The sequence below is a fragment of the Vulpes vulpes genome, chromosome 9 (genome assembly GCF_048418805.1).
Source record: "Vulpes vulpes isolate BD-2025 chromosome 9, VulVul3, whole genome shotgun sequence".
Classification (NCBI taxonomy): domain Eukaryota; kingdom Metazoa; phylum Chordata; class Mammalia; order Carnivora; family Canidae; genus Vulpes; species Vulpes vulpes.
This window is the reverse complement of record NC_132788.1, coordinates 94,559,429-94,577,749: the sequence shown is the minus strand read 5'-3', so window position 1 is coordinate 94,577,749 and position 18,321 is coordinate 94,559,429. Positions and strand designations below refer to the sequence as shown.

At 46.4% G+C, this 18,321-nt stretch overlaps 1 protein-coding gene across 5 annotated transcripts; it reads right to left on the bottom strand.

Moving 5' to 3' along the window:
• Positions 1–663: 663 nt before the first annotated feature.
• ELP6 (elongator acetyltransferase complex subunit 6) lies at positions 664–15,925 on the bottom strand. 5 transcript variants are annotated; one of them, XR_011994410.1, is made up of 8 exons: positions 15,741–15,925; positions 13,990–14,068; positions 12,360–12,430; positions 9,702–9,820; positions 8,076–8,277; positions 6,249–6,395; positions 2,350–5,098; positions 664–1,337 (listed from the first exon to the last, which is right to left on the bottom strand). XR_011994410.1 is itself a non-coding variant. In XM_025989041.2 (7 exons), the coding sequence occupies exons 1-7, from the start codon at positions 15,792–15,794 to the stop codon at positions 4,970–4,972; spliced, it is 801 nt and encodes a 266-aa protein (XP_025844826.1). In that variant the 5' UTR covers positions 15,795–15,925; the 3' UTR covers positions 664–4,969. The 5 variants fall into 5 exon arrangements, 4 of the variants coding, with proteins under 4 accessions (XP_025844826.1, XP_025844821.1, XP_072577127.1 ...); XM_025989041.2 differs by having other exon boundaries at positions 664–5,098; XM_025989036.2 differs by having other exon boundaries at positions 664–5,098; positions 9,663–9,820; positions 15,741–15,915.
• Between the last annotated feature and the right edge of the window lie 2,396 nt (positions 15,926–18,321).

The window sequence follows — 18,321 nt, the reverse complement described above, 5'->3', positions numbered from 1 at the left end:
GGAGAGGACACCTGAGTCCTGAGGATAATTTGGAGAGGACACCTAAGTGTTTGGAGTGTCCACCTGAGCCACCCAGGGATCCCCTGGCCTCTGGTTTTAGATGGTAATTTGGAGAGGACACCTGAGTCCTGATGGTAATTTGGAGAGGACACCTGAGTGTAACGTGAGTAATATCATTACAGTTGATTATTCCCTGTTCCCTTTCTGTGAAGGGATCATACACACAGGCATGCCCATTGTCAAGTGACAGTGGTGCCTCCAGGCAGGGTGAGTGCACTTCCCTCTCTAGTGTCATCTTTGGTCACATGTCTTGCTTTGGCCAACAGTCATGAGTGAACATGACTTGTACGGGCCTGGTAGAAGCTCTAAGAGCCATTGCTTGGGAGAATGAGGCTCTCATTCTCTCCCTTAGTAAAAAAAAATAATAAAAAATAAAAAATAAATTGAATGGATAACTATTTCAGAAATAAATAGTACTAAAACTGGCACAACAAAGTTATAATATATACAGACCAATAACAAAGAAATATTTTTAAACTACATCAAAAAACTACTTGACCTTGACCAACGCAAGCCCTAATCTGGGATAAAAAACACTAAGAATTTCAATGTATATAAAATATAGTGAATTCCTCAACATGGTTTATGAGGCATATATTGCTATTTTTTTAAAGATTTTTTTATTTATTTGAGGGAGGAGGGGTAGGGGAAGAGGGGAGAGAATCCTTAAGGAGACTCCCTGCCAAGTGCAGAGTCTGACATGGGGCTTGAACCCAGGACTCTGAGATCATGACCTGAGCTGAAACCAAGAGTCAGATGTTCAACCAACTGAGCTATACAGGTACTCCAAGGCATATGTTGTCCTAATGCTCAAGCAGCCAAGCTCAAAGAGATAAGCAAAAAACTACAGCTCATTTTTGCTTACAAATACAGATTGCATAATATCTCAATAATATTAATTTAAAAATCTTAGCAAGCCTAACATAAATAGCAGGTTATAGAAAATACAACAAATACCAGTAAGACAAGGCTATAAAAAGAATCCAGGGCTCACACAGCAGAGAAATGCTCTCAAATCATCCACAGGAAAAATAGTGCCGATATTTCAATAAGGCTGAGAAAGTACAGAATTCACTAATAATTACTTATTAAACTATAAAAGGGGGGACAGGAGATTGAGGAAAATTTTTGTTAAGATTTTTATTCATTTATTTGAAAGAGAGAATAAAATGAGCGGTGGAGAGGGGCAGAGGGAGAGAGAGAGAGCAGCAGACTTCCCAGGGAGTAAGAAGCCCGATACAACACTCCATCCCAGGACCCAGGGATCACGACCTGAGCTGAAGGCAGACACTTAACCGCCTGAGCCACCCAGGCCTAAAGAGCATTTCCTTTTCCTTTCCCTTTCCAAAGTTATTTCACTGACTTGATAATTAATGTATTTTAAAAGAATTACTCTAAAAAATGCTTCCTATTCCCTTAAAAACAGAAATGAAGACAGTAAATACCTTCACACCACTCTTAACAAATTTCAAAATGCTGACTAAAGTTATTCGGGGGTAAATAAACTATTGGAGCTACATCAAACTAAAAAAACTTCTGCATAGCAAAGAAAGTCATTAACAAAATGAAAACGCAACTGACCAAATAGAAGAAATTTGCAAATGATATGTGATAAGGGGTTAATATCTAAAATACATAAAAAGCTCCTGCAACTCAACACTGAAGAAAAAAAAAAGTCCAATTAAAAAATGGGCAGTGGACCTTAAATAGACATTTTTCAAAGAAGACATCCAGATGGCAACAGCCACATGAAAAGATGCTCACCATCACTCATCATCAGGGAAATGCGAATCAAAACCACAATGAGCTATCACTTCATACTTGTCAGAATGGCTAGAATCAAAAACACAAATAACAAGTATCAGAGAAGATGTGGAGAAAAAAGGAATTCTCATGCACTATTGATGAGATGGTAAACTGGTACAACTCCTGTGGAAGATATGGAGGTTCCTCAAAAAATTAAAAATAGAAATACTACATGACCAGTAATTCTACTTGTGGGTATTTACCCAAAGAAAACAATACTAATTTGAAAAGATAATGCACCCCTATGTTTATTGCAGCACTATTTACAACAGCTAAGATATGGAAGCAACTCAAGTATCCCATTAATAGATGAATGGATAAAGAAGATCCCACACACACATAGACACACACACACAGGAATATCACTCAGCTATAAAGAAGAATGAACTGGGCACCTGGGTGGCTCAGTTGGTTAAGTGTCTGCCTTCGGCTCAGGTTGTGATCCCAGAGTCCTGGGATCAAGCCCCACAACAGGCTCTCTGCTTAGTGAAGAGTCACCTCCTCCCTCTCCTCCTGCCCCTATCCCCTGCTCATACTCTCTCTCAAATAAATAAAAACTTTAATAAAAGAGAGAGAGAACTGTTGCCATTGGTGACAACATGGATGGACCTAGAGGGTATTATACTAAGTGAAATAACTCAGAGAAAGACAAATAACATGATTTCACTTACGTATGGAATATAAAAACAAATAAAAAACAGAAAGATACATAAATCCAGAGAAGGTGGTCCCTCGACAGGAGGGGGGTAGGAGGATAGGCAAAATAGGTGGAGGGGATCAAGAGGTACAAACTTTCAGTTATAAAATAAGTAAGTCACAGGGATGCAAAATACATCATAGGAAATATAGTCAATAATATTGTAATAACTTTGCATGGTGACAGATGAGAATTACCATTACTTGTATGGTGGTGAGCATTTCATAATGTATATAACTGTCAAATCACTATGTTGTACACCTGAAACTAGTAAGTCAAGGTGCCTGTGTGGCTTGGTCGGTTGGACATCTGCCTTCAGCTTGGGTCATGATCCCACCGTCCTGGGATCAAGCCCTGCATCGGGCTCCCTGCTTAGTGGGAGTCTGTTTCTCCCTCTCCTTCCACCCCTCTGCTAGCTTGTGCTCTTTCTCTCTGTCAAATAAATAAATAAAACCTTAAAAAAAATAAGTCAACTATACTTCAATAAAAAATTTTCCCTACTTAAAGGAAAATTAAGCAAGGTTGGCATATATTTGCAGATGTTAATATCTGAAAAAAGGAAAACAAGAAAAATATCTAAAAATTCAGAAACATCAATTGGAAAATTATAGAGTAGTTTAGAAAAACTATAGGATAAGTTATAAATTTTAAAAAGTCACCTACATCCCTATGTCAAAGACACCATAGAAAAATCCACAAAATCAGGTGCACCTGGGTGGCTCAGTTGGTTAGGCATCAAGCTCTTAATTTCAGCTCAGGTCTTGATCTCAGGGTCATGGGTTCAAGCCCTGCATTGGGCTCCCTGTTGGCATAGAGCCTACTTTAAAAAAAAAAAAAAAATGTAAAAAGTTCCACAAAATCAGATCATTTATTTTCCGATAATAAAAAACATCTAATAAGAGGATATTGGGATGCCTCAGTGGTTCAGCATCTGCCTTCAGCTCAGGGTGTGATCCTGGACTTCTGGGATCAAGTCCCATGGAGCCTGGCATGAAGCCTGCTTCTCCTCCCTCTGCCTATGTTTCTGCCTCTCTCTGTGTGTCTCTTGTGAATAGATTTTTAAAAATCTTTAAAAAAAATTTTTTTTAAAGAGGGTATTAATTTCTCCACAAGTGTTTTTATTTTTTATTTATTGATTTTTTAAAAAGATTTTATTTATTTATTTATTCATGAGAGACAGAGAGGCAGAGACACAGGCAGAGAGAGAAGCAGGCTCCATGCAGGGAGCCTGATGTGGGACTCGATCCCGGGTCTCCAGGATCATGCCCTGGGCCGAAGGCGGCACCAAACCACTGAGCACCCGGGCGTCCCTCATTAGATCTTAATAACCACTTTCTCAAGTGACTTGTACACATAATTTTCAAATATTCTACCAAGTCTGTGTTATTTTGGGGAAAAAAATGGCTAATGTTACTGGTTATCAGTGGGATAAGTAACACAAGAGTATGAATTGAGGAGTGATGAATTGCTCCCTTTGACAAAAACTAAAAAACATGAAAAGTTAAAATTAAACAATAGATATGAAATTTCCTCAATCCCTACAGAGCAGTGTTATTTACTTTTAGAATCAGTGTTTTATTTGCATACAACAAAAATGTACCCAGTTTATGGAAGGCCCCTGGCGTCCACTCCCGGGTGATCTTGGCTGATGGGCTGTGTGGCATCTCTGGGACGCTAGGGCAAGAGCTCACGTCTGAGGGAGGCTGCAAGTTGCCAAGGCCCCATCTTGCCTGGCAGTAAGAACACTCTCTACCCTTCTCACCACAGAAAACCAGGAGGAAGCGAGCCGGTGACCCGAGTGGGGAGCCTGCCCCTGGTTTCTGTGAGGCTCAGTCAGCGAGTGAGGACTCCAGAGTCAGGCTCCATTCCCTGTAGCCTGTTCTACAGCCTTGAGACGCTGCCCAGACTCCTGAAGCTGGTTTTCTGACTGGACTGAAGGGCAAACATCTCTGCAGGATGCAGTGGATGAGACAGTCCACTACGAGGAAGCCACGACATGAGGACTCTCCTCACGGCAGCCATGATTATCCACAGTGTCGCCCGGAGGCCTGCCAACTGTCTCCTAGCTGGTACAATCATACCCACTCTGGCTGTGAAAGGCGACAGCAAAAATGGGCGGTTGAGGCTGACGCAGATGTAATGAAAGGCTCCTGGGACCACTTTCACCCTGTTTCAGCCCGTCCCTCTCCACAGAGGCCAGGTTGCAGGTCCTTCTGTGCTTTCTAACAGGGCCCAGGGGAGCGAAGGCATGCCATCACAGCACCCTTCCCCTGCCCCGTGTCGCAGTGGGGCTGCCGGTCCAGGCTGAGATGCCACTTCAAAGGTGTACAGGTCCACTGCTGCCGGGTGCTTTATCTTTCACGTCTGAAAACAGTCGAAGGTCACCATGTTTGCTTCTCAATCAGGTCACAGAATAGCAGGAGACATTCCTTTGGCAAAAAAGGACACACTCTTGTCCTGTATCTTGTACTGGTAAGTGAGGCTCCGGTCCCGCTGGGCTGCAGGCTGTGATGGTGTCCTCCAGAGGATCTTCAGCTACGGGACAAGAGGAATGAAAGGGAAGCAGCCCCCAAGTCCCTGCCTCCTCCACAACCTGCGACCGAGGCCTCCAGAGGTCCCAGTCAGGTGCCATGCAGCCATGGGACCCACTTCTAAAACAAAGCTTCTTACCAGCTAACTACAACTACAGAGATCACTCCCCTTCATTACAGGAGTGACAGCCACTCATCACAGAAATTGTGAAAGAGAAAGAGAAAGAAAAGTCGCCATCCAGAGAAAAACCACTAAGGTATTCTTATGTGTTCCCTTTTGGTCTTTTTTTCTATGCGTGGTTTTGTTGGCTACACTGATTTTGAAAATCAACTCATTAGAGTCAGTACATTAATTTATTTTATCCTCATCTGTCTCAATGAGAGGCTTGCTAGAATGCTCAGGGGGACTGGCCTCAGAGACGGCCCAAGCTGCTGGGCAAAACCCTCTCCTCATGCTGTGCACACACACACCACTGATATGGCTTTCCTTGGCTTGCCCATATTTGTTCTCTGTTCTGTACCTGCCCGTGAATGACTCCGGGCCAAAACTCCCACCCGTGCCTCATAGGTCAAGAGTGGTCAATGTCAAGCTAACCTGGAAGCTGTGACGGAGGTTTTGGGGGATGGCTCTGAAAGAGAAGGTCCAGGAGGCAGAGAACCATGGCAGCCCTCCGAAGGGCTAGAACCTGACCTCCGTCCCAAGGCAGGACCCTTGGCTTCTGCCTGAGTTCTCAAACATTCTGGTAAGAGGCAACAGAGGGGGTGACAGCCACCCCAGCTATGGGTATGGTTCCCCCCAGGTTTGTGTTTTAAAAGAAGCAGCACTAACTTCTTATTCATAGCCTGCTGAGGTCCCGCAGAAGCATCCTTCCATTCTGACAGCAGGGTCCCAGCATTCTGCTCTAGATGGCCGTTTCCTTTTTAGAGAGTTCCGCTTTGGTCGCATATGGGGTCACCATGGAAAACATGCACTAGTACCTGAGGCTAGTGCCCTCGGGAGCAGACGCTGCCTTGCATTCACACAACTCCTGAGGCTGCCCTAGCACCTGAAGGAACACCCCAACCAGACAAGCCCTGGGGCCCGACACGATCCCACGTACAGTCTTGGCTCAGGCGCAGGGTGAGGAGCTGATGCCCAGTGAGCCCCTGTGTACCTGCCCATGCACGTCCCTGCAGAAGCCAGTAGCCAGACCCTCGGCCCTCAGAATCAGGTGGCTCTGGTGACTAAGGCCATTCAAAAGGATGTCGTTCTCCTCGTCCTCAGCGTCTCCACTGTCGTGTACCAGGGCCACTATGTTTCCCTACAACAGAGAAATCAAGATGCAAATTCAATCCCCCCAGCAGGGCCATCACTGGGCTTGCAGCATCTTCACTCCCCTGCATGTCTTTACCCAGATCAGCCTCCATGCTGCTGCTGCTGCTGCTGCTGCTGCAATCATCCCCACCGTGGGAAGGACCATTGCCTGTGCTCTAGGTCCCTAATTCCAGCCTCACCAGCACATCCAACCTACACTACCAGCTCAATCCCTCTTAAACCAGGCTTGGCTTGGCCTATGGTCCTCCATATCAGCCCAAGTGCCACCTTTCTACCAGGCTCCTGGTCATCTGGTCAGCTGCTCCTGAGTGCTCGGCATGAGCCAGACCCCGCAGCACGGAGAAGAGGGGAGCAGGAGGGGCTGAGTGAACACAGGGAAGAGGCATCCTATCTGGCCCAGAGAGAGTCAAGGAGGTGGGCACACATGAGCCAAGTCAACAGGGCCAGTAGGAGTTAACCAACCAGAACTGGAGGGAAGGCCGAGCTGTTGAAGGGGATACCCTGAATAGTAGTAAGTCCTTTCAAAGGAAGACTGTCCAGTTGTTAAAAAGAATGTGGCCCATCTGTGTGTTGTTTCAGGCAAAGGATGCCAAAATATACTATGTTATGAAATGGCATGGCAGTGACATAAAAAATGCAGAGACACAAACATACGTAAAACAGGTTCACAATTGCACAGACTCTCTAGAAGAATATACATGTTGGGAAAGAGACAATTACTTTTTACTAAAGTCCTCCTCACACTCTTTACTTTTTTAACTATAAGAAACATTTTTACAAAACAAGGGTGGCAGTGGGTCACAAAGCAAGTTAAGCTGCAGGCATTGTGCCTGCCTCAGTGTTGCTGCTCAAGGCATCCACGACTGTTCCATTCCCTCTTCCTCCCATTCTCTCCATGTCACCTGGCTCCCAGCCCTGTGATTATGGCCATACGGCCCTGGAAGTTCTCCTGAACCCAACTGTCAGGCAAGTCTTTGCACACAGGAGGTGCTCAACACATATCGCTGGGTATATGCACCCCTGGCTGACTCCACTAGTTCACCCCAACTGCTGCCCAGCACCCCAGCCTGACCACACAGGGCACCACCACATGCTGAAGAGTGGTCACTGTGGGGCAGATGCCGTGCGGATGTGTTGCAAGCTGCATGTCACTAAACTCTTACAGTTGGGTTCCTGTGAGGCAAGCACAACAGCCATTCCTGTTTCATAGGTGGGTCTACCACCATTGTTTAACTCTCTGTTTTAGCAAAATGCCCATTTCTGCCACATAATTTGACAATAAAGGTTATGTCCTATACTTGCATCACATCTCACAATTTTTTTTAAAGCAGTTTACATCTCAACTGATCAAAACACAGGCAGAGTGATAATGACTTATCCCAAGACATAAGGGAGTGTGTGCAGAGCTAGGACCGGTACAGTACCACACACGACTGGCCACATTCAAGACAGTACTGGTCAACCTTTTAATTTTAAGGGCTTTATTTTTTTGCATTGGCAAGTAGGGGAGTGGAGCATGGGAGACCAAAAGATTTTGGGCCTACCAGAGTAAACCCAAACCCTCACGCAAATAAACAAGAAAGATCACTGCAAGCCAGGGAGGTATGGACCCCTCTGGGCCCATGGAGGCCACAAGCAGGAGCACAGAGAGCAAGCCAATCCATACCTTTTGTTCCCAGCACACAGCAGCTCTGCAGTAGTGAATGAAGTCCAACACAGCCACCGCCCCCATGCCCAGGCTCAGCAGCACACTGAGGTCATCCACCAGCAGCACCGGGCACCTCCACGCAGCCTGCCCATCGTCCGCGGGCTTCAGAGCCTCTCGTACAAACTCATACAGGGGCTGCAGGTTCCCAGCATCAGCCTCCCTGGAACATCAGGCAAGGATCGATCACTCTCTACAAATGTTTATCTGGGACCAAGCAACACCACAGGAAAAGGGCGGGGCAGAGGAGGGGGAAGGCAAAGAACTGGATCACAGTCCTCAGCCAAAGGGGCTCCTGATCTGGTTGGAAAGAAAAAGGAATGCATGCATACATGAGCAAACTGCACTTCAAACACTCCTTGAGGCCTACGAGGTACAAAGCACTGTGCTAGAAACTGGGGGACACAAAAGCAGTCAGTCTCCTGGATTCTCAAGTAACACCACACAGCCCCTCTCTGAGGGAGAGCCTCAGATCTTAGGGCATCAGAAGATTAACCTGGATTGGGCCAGCAGGAGAAGCCTTCCCGGGAGGTCATAATGTGTACAAAAAGCTAAACAGCAATTCATGTGACCTGTCGGTGACAGGCCAAGGTCTGAGGCTGTTTGTGTACCTAACAGATTCCACCTGTTTCTGAACAAGATGGCCCAGCTACCTCCGCCTCCCCAGTGACTACCCCTGGCAGTCACTTCCCAGCAAAAGAGGCTCAGAAAGCACGAGAGTACAGGGCCTAGGCACAGGCCCACACTCCACATCCGAGCACCGCTAACAGCGAAGACAACCCCCACAACCTGGGGGTGAGGTATAACCAGGCCCATCATTCAGACAAAGACACCCAGATTCAGAAACAGAATAGGCTGTATGTGAGATCACACAAAGTCAGGGCACAAGACCTTCTGACTCTACATGGCCTTCAGGCTGCTGCATAAGGCTGAGTCTAAGAGAGGCGGCGGTGGGGAGACTTCCCATATGGACTCTTTTGTAGTGGAGGAAGAACAGCAGCCAGGTGAGGAGTATGCACAGAGCTATGTTTGTGGCTGACACTCTTCAAGGACAAGAAACAGGAAAACCAATCTCAAAATAGCAAACCCAGGGGTTAACAAACTTGTTCTTAAAGGGCAACAGTAGTATTTTGGGCTTGTGGGCCATATGGTCTCTGTCTCAACTACCCAACTCTGCTGGTTGGAGTGCTAGAGAGCCAGGGACAATATGCAAATATGTGAATGCAGCTATTCCAATAAATCTTTATTTACAAAAGCAGGTAGCTGGCCCATGGCCCATACTCTGCTGAGCCCTGTATCAAGCCAAAAACAGAATAAAAGTGTGTTCTAGGGTTCTGAGCCAGGATTGGGAAAAACATACTCTTCTGCTATACTCCCAGCAAATAATGCTTTCCATAGCATCTGGGTCAGCCATATAGAGCCATACAAAGCCAAGGGCTTTCTGTTAAAGCTGCAACACCAGGGAAGTGTCTGCTAACTGAAGCCAGCTGCGTCCCCAGCATAGTTGGGGGAAGAATCACATGGCGAGCCCGGTATGGGCCCACCTACCAGGTGTGCACTTCTGAGCAGGGCTGCAGGCTGGCTGACCTGAGGAACTGCAGAGGGTGTGGCTCCGCCTGAGCCCGGAAGAAGACATCCACGGAAGACTTGAGACCCTCCAGGAACACAAGCTGTCCACATTCCCGTGCTGCAGTCAGGCTGACACCCTAAACAACACAGAGGAGAGTGAATCACCATGTCCCGCAGGGGAACCCATTGTAGAGGTCACTCCAGCTCACAAAAGAGGACAGGACACACTCTAAACCCTGCAAATGTGCACCTGTCCACCTTCGGATGGGGCCTATGACTTCTTTCCACTGGATGTTCCCAACTCACAATCCCCACTGTGCTCAGGTGTGCCTTTACATTTGTCACTTGACAAAAAAAACTGACACCTTGCTCACATATTCATTTTCATGACCCCTGAATACTTGCTTTTAATCTGCAATTGTGTCATAAAACTTCCTTTTCAAGTGTACGTATTTAAACGTTATGTACATTTAGACACAGTCATAATGACAACAAAACAGTGGGAGAATGACCGAGGTCTGAAAAATGCTGTTGCAGAAGGGCCAGATCTTGGCTTTGAATTTCACAAACCCTCTTGTGTGCCCATCAGTGGCAGAGGACCTCAGACCTGCTCTGAGGCTTTCAATAACATAAATCATAGATCATAACTGCCAAACTGCCTGTATTACACGAAGATCTTATCGCCAGCAAGTTCTTGTTTTCTTTCCTCTTCTCTGAGGAGGCACTCTCATGAGAGCTAAGCAAAATGAATTCTTGATGCACTAGTTCAAAGGTGGGCAAAGTTTCTCTGCAAAGGGCAAAACAGGCTTTGCAGGCCATACAGTCTATGCTGTAATTAACTCAATTCGGTAGAGTGACAGCAGCCGCACACAATTCATACACAAATGGATATGGCTATGGTTTGTCAACCCCTGCTCTAGACTTTTTTTTTAAGTTTTTTTATTTTTAAAATTATCTCTACCTCCAACATAGGGCTTGGGCTCAAACTCATGACCCCAAGATTAAGAATCACATGCTCTTTGGACTGAGCCAGCCAGGTGCCCCTAGACCAGAACTTAATATGGCTCTTCATGAACTACCCGATTAAGAAGCTCTTGTGTCACTCGATTAAAAAGGCAGATCCCTGAGTGCCACCACAACTCCAGAACCAGAAGCTTTGCAGGCAGGGCCCAGGAATCTGCATTTCGACAAACAAAGATGGATACAATTTAAATATGCAACCCAGGGCAGCCCGGGTGGCTCAGCGGTTTAGCGCCGCCTTCAGCCCAGGGCCTGATCCTGGAGACCCAGGATCGAGTCCCACGTCGGGCTCCCTGCCTGAAGCCTGATTCTTCCTCTGCCAGTGTCTCTGCCTCTCTCCCTCTCTCTCTCTCTCTCTCTGTGTCTCTCATGAATAAATAAAATCTTAAAAAAAAAAAAAAGAATATATATATATATATATATATATATATATATATATATATATATATGCAACCCAGCTGCTCAATCTATGCAAAAACAGACTAGGCTCCTCATGCCCCTAAACCAAGTTTCAATTGCTCATTCGCACTCCAGTGCCCTCCACTATGCAGCACCATTAGCTCCACAGCCACCCCTGGTAGCCAGAAAGACTCCTATTTATTACCTTTGCTCTTGCTCGTTACCATGCTACTAATGGCAGTTCAATAACACACCAAGAGTGTGGAGGCTCACACTCTAGCCCTTCACCTGCCCAGTACTGTGCACGCCATTCCTGCTGTGTTGATAATAATGATTCAAAGGTGAGAGGAAAGTAGCCAATCTGGACATGAGTGTACACAGATTTCTCATCTAGAAACACAGATACCAGAGTCACAGAGACACACTTCACAGACGTGGAATGTAATGTGTATTCTTGACATGACCGTTCTCCCTGAGCTCAAGCTCTGACCTCTAACACAGGAATTTCCTCCTTCTCTGCAAAGGATGGGAAAGGGTCTATGCTCCTCTCATCCTCTCATGTGTTTCTCCCCATCAGAGTGACATTGGGCAAAGACATGGCCCAGTAAGAACACTGGCATTTCAATGATCACTCCTAATGTGTGGCCTGCTTCTTTTCCTAAGGCTGGCCTATTAAAAACAAAACAAGACCAAAAAAACCGAAACAAAAACAAGAAACAAAACAGTAAGTCCCCCTGGTCATAGGTCATGGGTGATGGCCTAGGCTAAGCCGGAAGGTTCAACACCCTCTTGGCCATCTTATTCTTGCCTACCTGCATCTGACAAGATGAAGGGCAGACAAATATGAAGTAAGGAACAAGTGACAAAAGCAGCTCCCCCCACATTTGGGTCCTAAGCCCTAAACTTAGGGAGACAGTAGGAGGCATTCAACTTGGTGGAAGACCAAGCTGTGATCTCCAACTCAGGAGAACTGAGATTAAAGCGCACACTGAGGAGAAAATCTTAACTGGTCCAGAGTCAGTAGAGCTGCATTTGATTAATTAACAACAGATCTGGTTCTATAAACTCTAAATTAATAAAACAGGTAGAGATGCGGCCTTAGCCCTTCAGATAAGGGGTTCAGCACTCCATGATTTCTTCAGTGGCTCTCCTGCTAAGTTCTCTACAATCCAAACACAGGAGCCTAGCCTTGGCCCCACTCACACCTGCGTGACCCACATACTCAGAGACTGCACTGAGGAGGTCTTCAATATTTACCAACTTCTGTCCCACGATATTGTAGTGACTGAAGGACTGGATGAGTGCCACAAAACAGACTTTACAGTTAGCTAGAAAACAAAACAGATTTTTGATGAAGTCTTTGCTTACAATCAGTCTCATAGAATCCATACTTCTGGAAACAAAAGCATTGAGGCAGGTCTAGACAGACGCAAGGGGCCTTGCAACCTGACACAACCAATCTGATCTTAAGATGCACTTTTTTCTTATATAATAATTATATCTTATTTCATTGACCCTAAGATGTACTTCTGTTACGTGTATTGCTAGATATTGTACTTTGTTCTATTGTAAATAAATTGTGGTTTTTTAAAAATATTTTTCAGGCAGCCCCGGTGGCACAGTGGTTTAGTGCCGCCTGCAGCCCGGGGCGTGATCCTGGAGACCCTGGACCCTGTCTCTATGAATAAATAAATAAAATCTTTTTTTTAACTATTTTTTTAATTTTTATTTATTTATGATAGTCACACACAGAGAGAGAGAGAGGCAGAGATACAGGCAGAGGGAGAAGCAGGCTCCATGCACCGGGACCCTGTCTCTATGAATAAATAAATAAAATCTTTTTTTTAAATATTTTTTTAATTTTTATTTATTTATGATAGTCACACACACAGAGAGAGAGAGAGGCAGAGATACAGGCAGAGGGAGAAGCAGGCTCCATGCACCGGGAGCCCGACGTGGGATTCGATCCCGGGTCTCCAGGATCGCGCCCTGGGCCAAAGGCAGGAGCCAAACTGCTGTGCCACTCAGGGATCCCTATAAAATCTTTTAAAAAATAAAAAAATAAAAATATTTTTCTGTTTGCTGTTGATGTACTAAAATACAGTTGATTTTTTTAAAAACTGGTCTTATATCCAAAAAGTTACGAGAGGAGCAGAAAGAAGTTCTAGCTACCTTACTGAACATAATTATTCTAATAATTTATCCACAGATTCTCTTGCTCTTTTAGTGCTGACAATAACATCACCTGGAAAAGAAAACTTTCAGAGCTATGGATTTTTACGACTAAGAGTGCGAACTCTACCCTCTATCCTGACCTGGCTCAGTAGGGGCTCAAGGAGAATCAGTTGATAAAGGAGTCTTTTTTTCATTTTGGCTGTTTTCTTCTTATTATCTACTTCCATATATAAATTACAGTGGCTCTTCAGTTTTCCTTTTCCTACGTTCTTTAGAAACCATCTCAAGATAAACAAGGAATGAGGAGCAACTAAACCAGGAGGCCACATAAGAGTTTCAGTGAGACAGTGTCCACACACTGGTAGAGAAGGGAAACTAGGACATGGATACAGAGAGTATATATCACCCTTCGGGAGGGATGGGCAGGGAACAAGACAGTCAAGTAACCTGTTACCCAAACATCAAACCCCTGGTTGGTTAATACTATTCCCGTTGCAGGGGATCCCTGGGTGGCTCAGTGGTTTAGCGCCTTCGGCCTGGGGCCTGATCCTGGAGTCCCGCATCGGGCTCCCTGCATGGAACCTGCTTCTCCCTCTGCCTGTGTCTCTGCCTCTCTCTCTGTGTCTCTCATAAATAAATAAATAAAATCTTTAAAAAAAATACTATTCCCATTGCCTTAGGTTTCTTTTTACAGCATCAACGAGTCTTATACCTTTGAGGTAGAAGGAGAGAAAGTGGTGCACAAGGAAGCTGCCATCTGTCTTAGCATCACAGAGTAGAGTCAGTTTCCCCTACAAGAACACAAAAAGGTGAATTAGACTCCCTGGAAAGAGGTCAGTATCTACACACACATACACACACACACACACACACACACACACACACGGATTACCAAAAAGAAGAAAATAAGTCAAAACTCTGGAAAAGCCAACAATTAAAGTGATTGGTATTAAGTCACTTACAAGCAGCAAGCCTATCTCAGCTTCCAGTTTCCCAAGACAAAGAATAAAATGCCTCTCTTCCTCATTCACTTTGGTAACTCAGGGATCAGTCTTGGGAGAACTAGATCCTGAACAAAAGAAGCTTTTACCATCAGAATCCAACAAAAATCACAGCCTGCCAAGATTGGAATGGACCTTCAAAAAAACTAATCTGATCCAACTTCTTTCCTATTTCTGATACCAATTCTGTCCAACAGAGTGGGGGAGAAGGGAGTGGCAGTAGTTGACAGAGACCTCCAGTGACAAGGTTCTCACCCCAGTGGCCCTGGACACTGCTTCAGGCAGAGCTCTAATCATGGAAAGTCCTGGAAAGACCCCTAGAGATGGTCTCCACAGTGGCTGGCTGCCCTGCTCTTGCCATCTCCAGTTCCTTGTCAGTGATAGGGGAGGTCGGGATCAAGTGGTACCAGGTAACACTTCCATGTTCTGACTTTTTTTCACTTATAGAACATGAAAGATTGGACTATCAGACCTTGAGGGTCATCTCCAGTGCCGTCATTTCCTGGTGCCCACTCTGATCCTCCATTACTTCGCTACTCTGGCCCTGGGGTGAACACTTAGGAGGTGCCAGTACTAACTAGCAAGGTCGCCAGTGCCACCTGCTGGCTTGGGGAACTGAAATCCACAGGGTCTATTAAAAACTGTAATTTGCCTATTAAAAAGGCCTGACTGGGGGCAGCCCGGTGGCTCAGATGTTTAGCGCTGCCTTCAGCCCAGGGTGTGATCCTGGAGACCCGGGATCAAGTCCCATGTTAGGCTCCCTGCATGGAGCCTGCTTCTCCCTCTGCCTGTGTCTGCCTCTGTGTCTGCGTGTCTCATGAATAAATACATAAAATCTTAAAAAAAAAAAAAAAAAAAAAAAGGCCTGACTGGTACACGTGGTGTCTTAGCTGCCTGGAGGAGCTTGCCATTTCCTTAGGAAGACAAAGGTTATAAAATAAACCCGGTTAAGTTCCTGGGAGAAGTAACACTCCAGGTTTAAAATGTGAAAAATCTCGGGATGCCCCGGACTGCGGGAAGGAGGGTGGAAAAAACAAAGTGGCGAAGCTGTTGTGTCCAAGGCCGACTTGATCCAAGCCGACGCTGACCGAGAGCAATTTGGAAGAGCATCATTCAAGACCACGAAGAGGAAGAGGAGGAAGAGTGTTCACTCCCGACCCTCAGGCAACCTGCTCTGGGCGCCGGGACGCCCACCCCAGGGAGGACGCACAGGGCACCCCAGTACACGTCTGGGAACGTAAGCCACTGCACAGTCGACCGTTTCCCGGGCACTTTCGAAAGTATGCGGGGCCAGCGCCGAGCCCAGTTCCCGGGGCGGCCCTTCCCGGGACTACAATTCCCAGGCGCCCCCGTGCCCACCGACGTCGCGTCTTTCCCACGGTACACAAGTGCTTCATCCGGCGCCGTGGTCTTCCGCCACGCTCCGGGACCCGCCCCCCCTTCCCACCGCGCGACGTCCTACCTGCTCCACCCTGTCAGGGGTGGTGTTGAGAAGGTTATTGAGTTCCGGGAACATTCCGGGCTGCGGGTACTAGCGTCCCGAAGCGGGAGCCGGGGCGGCGGCGGGGACCACGGAGGTCGAGGAGCTACACGCCACTCAGGCCCGCGCGGGGGAAGCGCGCACGCGCAACGCCACTTCGAGGCGCCGCCGCAGCCAATCAGGCGGGCGCCCGGACCCGGCCGCCGCCGGCGCACGCGCGAGAGCGCGCATCCGGCGGGCGTGGTAGCGGGCGCTGGTCCTGCAGCGCCCTCTTCCGGGGTCCGCCGCGCGGGAGGCCTCGCGGTGGCCCCCGAAGCCCCGCAGGGCAGGTCTCCTCCGCGAACTCTTGGCCTTGCGCTCTCCGCGGCCCCGGGCCTCCACACGTGCCTGTCGAGCTCCTACTGTGTGTCCCCCACGGCTCGGAGCTCGGGCTGCTTTGCGAGCGAGATGGGTGAGGATGCCCGCCCTTGCTCGCCAAGCAGAAAACGAACGCAATATGCACGGAATTGCGTATAGAAAAGTTCTTGGAAAAAAGCAAAAGCAGGATAAGGGAGTAACGGTGGGGTAGGGGTAGGTTCGGAATTAAAGAGGTTGTCGGGGTAGGAACACTGAAAATGTGATTGGAGCACACCTTGCGTGCCCCTACTCAGGACTTGTGCACCAACCATGCCTCCTTCCTAGAATTCGGTTTTCCCAAATACTCAGAAGATTTTTTAAAATCTCCCACTTTTTTGAGATCTTCGTTCAGATGTCACTAACCAAGGCCTTTCTTGACCTTCCTGTTTAAATTGCAACTGCCTGGGGATGCCTGGGTGGCTCAGTGGTTTAGCACCTGCCTTCAGCACAGGGTGTGATCCTGGAGTCCCAGGATCGAGTCCCACGTCGGGCTTCCTGCATGGAGCCTGCTTCTGTCTCTCTCTCTCTCCCTGTGTCTCTCATGAATGAATAAATAAAATTTAAAATATATAAAAAAAATAATAAATTGCAACTGCCCTTTCTCCAACACATGCTTTTCCCCTACTTTTCTTTTTCCATAGCATTTATATCTAGCTAACTATATATAGTTCGGTTGTAGCCCAGTGAGCCTCAGAGCACCGGAGAGAAGCCTGTAATTCAACAAAATTGAGTTTACTTACTCAATGCAATGAGGGAGGTAGCATACCAATAGAGTCCAGGGGCCTGTCACCAAACAAAGGAAAGGGAGTTATTTTAGGATTTGGCAAAGGATGGCTTTCAGGTAAAATTTACATGAAGTAGCGTTTTGTTGATAGGCTGGAAACAGCAGAGATGTGTGTCAGGGGTCACTATCTGGCCCAGATTGTAAAGTGGACCAAGGTTTCCAGTGCATATCGCGAGGTTAAGATAGATGTGGAATGGGGAGGTGGTTTGGGATGGGTAAAATAGATAAAGGTAAGAGTACACTTTTTTTCCGCATTAAAACACTCATAATTGAAATATTTTTAATTTTATGTACGATGAGTTGGCGTCAAGATAGGTATCTTGGATGACCCAGTCAAGGAAGTTCACTTAATCCAACTTAATGAAACCTATGTCCTTCGCATATTGATGGAACACTGACAGCAAAAATTGAGGCTGTATTTCTGGATCAGACCTTACTGGTTTGAGCAGGCAAGAACCCTGGCCGTCTATCCTCAGGTGGCTCCAGTAGAGCTGCTACTGACCCAGGTTGCTCTCTCGGATGCAACAAGGCAAAAAGGGGAGCACCCTGATGAGCACTGAGAAATGTATGGAATTGTTGAATCATTATATTGTACACCTGAAACTATTACAATATTGTAGGTTTGTACTTCAATAAAAAAAAGGTTTTTTTTAAAGATTTTATTTATTCATGAGAGAGGCACAGAGAGAGGCAGAGATATAGGCAGAGGGATAAGCAGGCTCTTTAAGGGGAGCCTGATGTGGGACTCGATGCCAGGACCTCAGGAAAACGACCTGAGCCTAAGGCAGACACTCAACCACTGAGCCACTCAGGTACCCCCAAAAAAGTGTGTGTATGTGTTTTTTAGGATACATGTTAAGTAGTCATTCTCTTACTTGAAAATCCCCACCTGGGCTGGAAATCGAGGCTGCTTCTCTGTGTCAAAATTACTTAGATTCTCCAGCCAAGAATGGGATGTTACACTCTTACTGATATGCAAGAAAGAGAAAAGCAGCCCCTGGCATCCAGGAGCTGGCCTGTCACAACTAGTTCTTGGTGTTGTCCTGTTGAGCATAAACAATTTCACAAAACATCAATATCAAACTGATTATGATGGATCAGGACAAAACAAGTCCACTCTATAGTTACGCTAAACAAGAAACAGGAATATTGTCCAAGCCAGACTACCACATATCCCCTCTCCCAGCTAATGGACTACTGCTTCTTTACCATCACAGCTTTAGCCTCACTCTTGTCAGCCCTCCCTGTAGAGGAAGTTTATTAAGATACTTGATCATGGAATTAACCCTTCTTTCTGACAGCATCCAATCCCAAACCCTCCTCCCAATCACCTAACAAGCCCAAATCCTATAATGATGTTCTAATACTCTTTAAAAAATTTTT

Bases quoted from the DNA above. Each gene is read 5' to 3' on its own strand.
- ELP6 (XM_025989036.2), bottom strand. From the start codon at position 15,794: ATGTTCCCGGAACTCAATAACCTTCTCAACACCACCCCTGACAGGGTG. The intron at 14,069-15,740 runs GTAGGACGTCGC...GTGTTCTTGTAG, and splicing joins CCCCTGACAGGGTGGAGCAG to GGGAAACTGACTCTACTCTG. The intron at 12,431-13,989 runs GTATAAGACTCG...TTTGTTTTCTAG, and splicing joins TCTCTCCTTCTACCTCAAAG to CTAACTGTAAAGTCTGTTTT.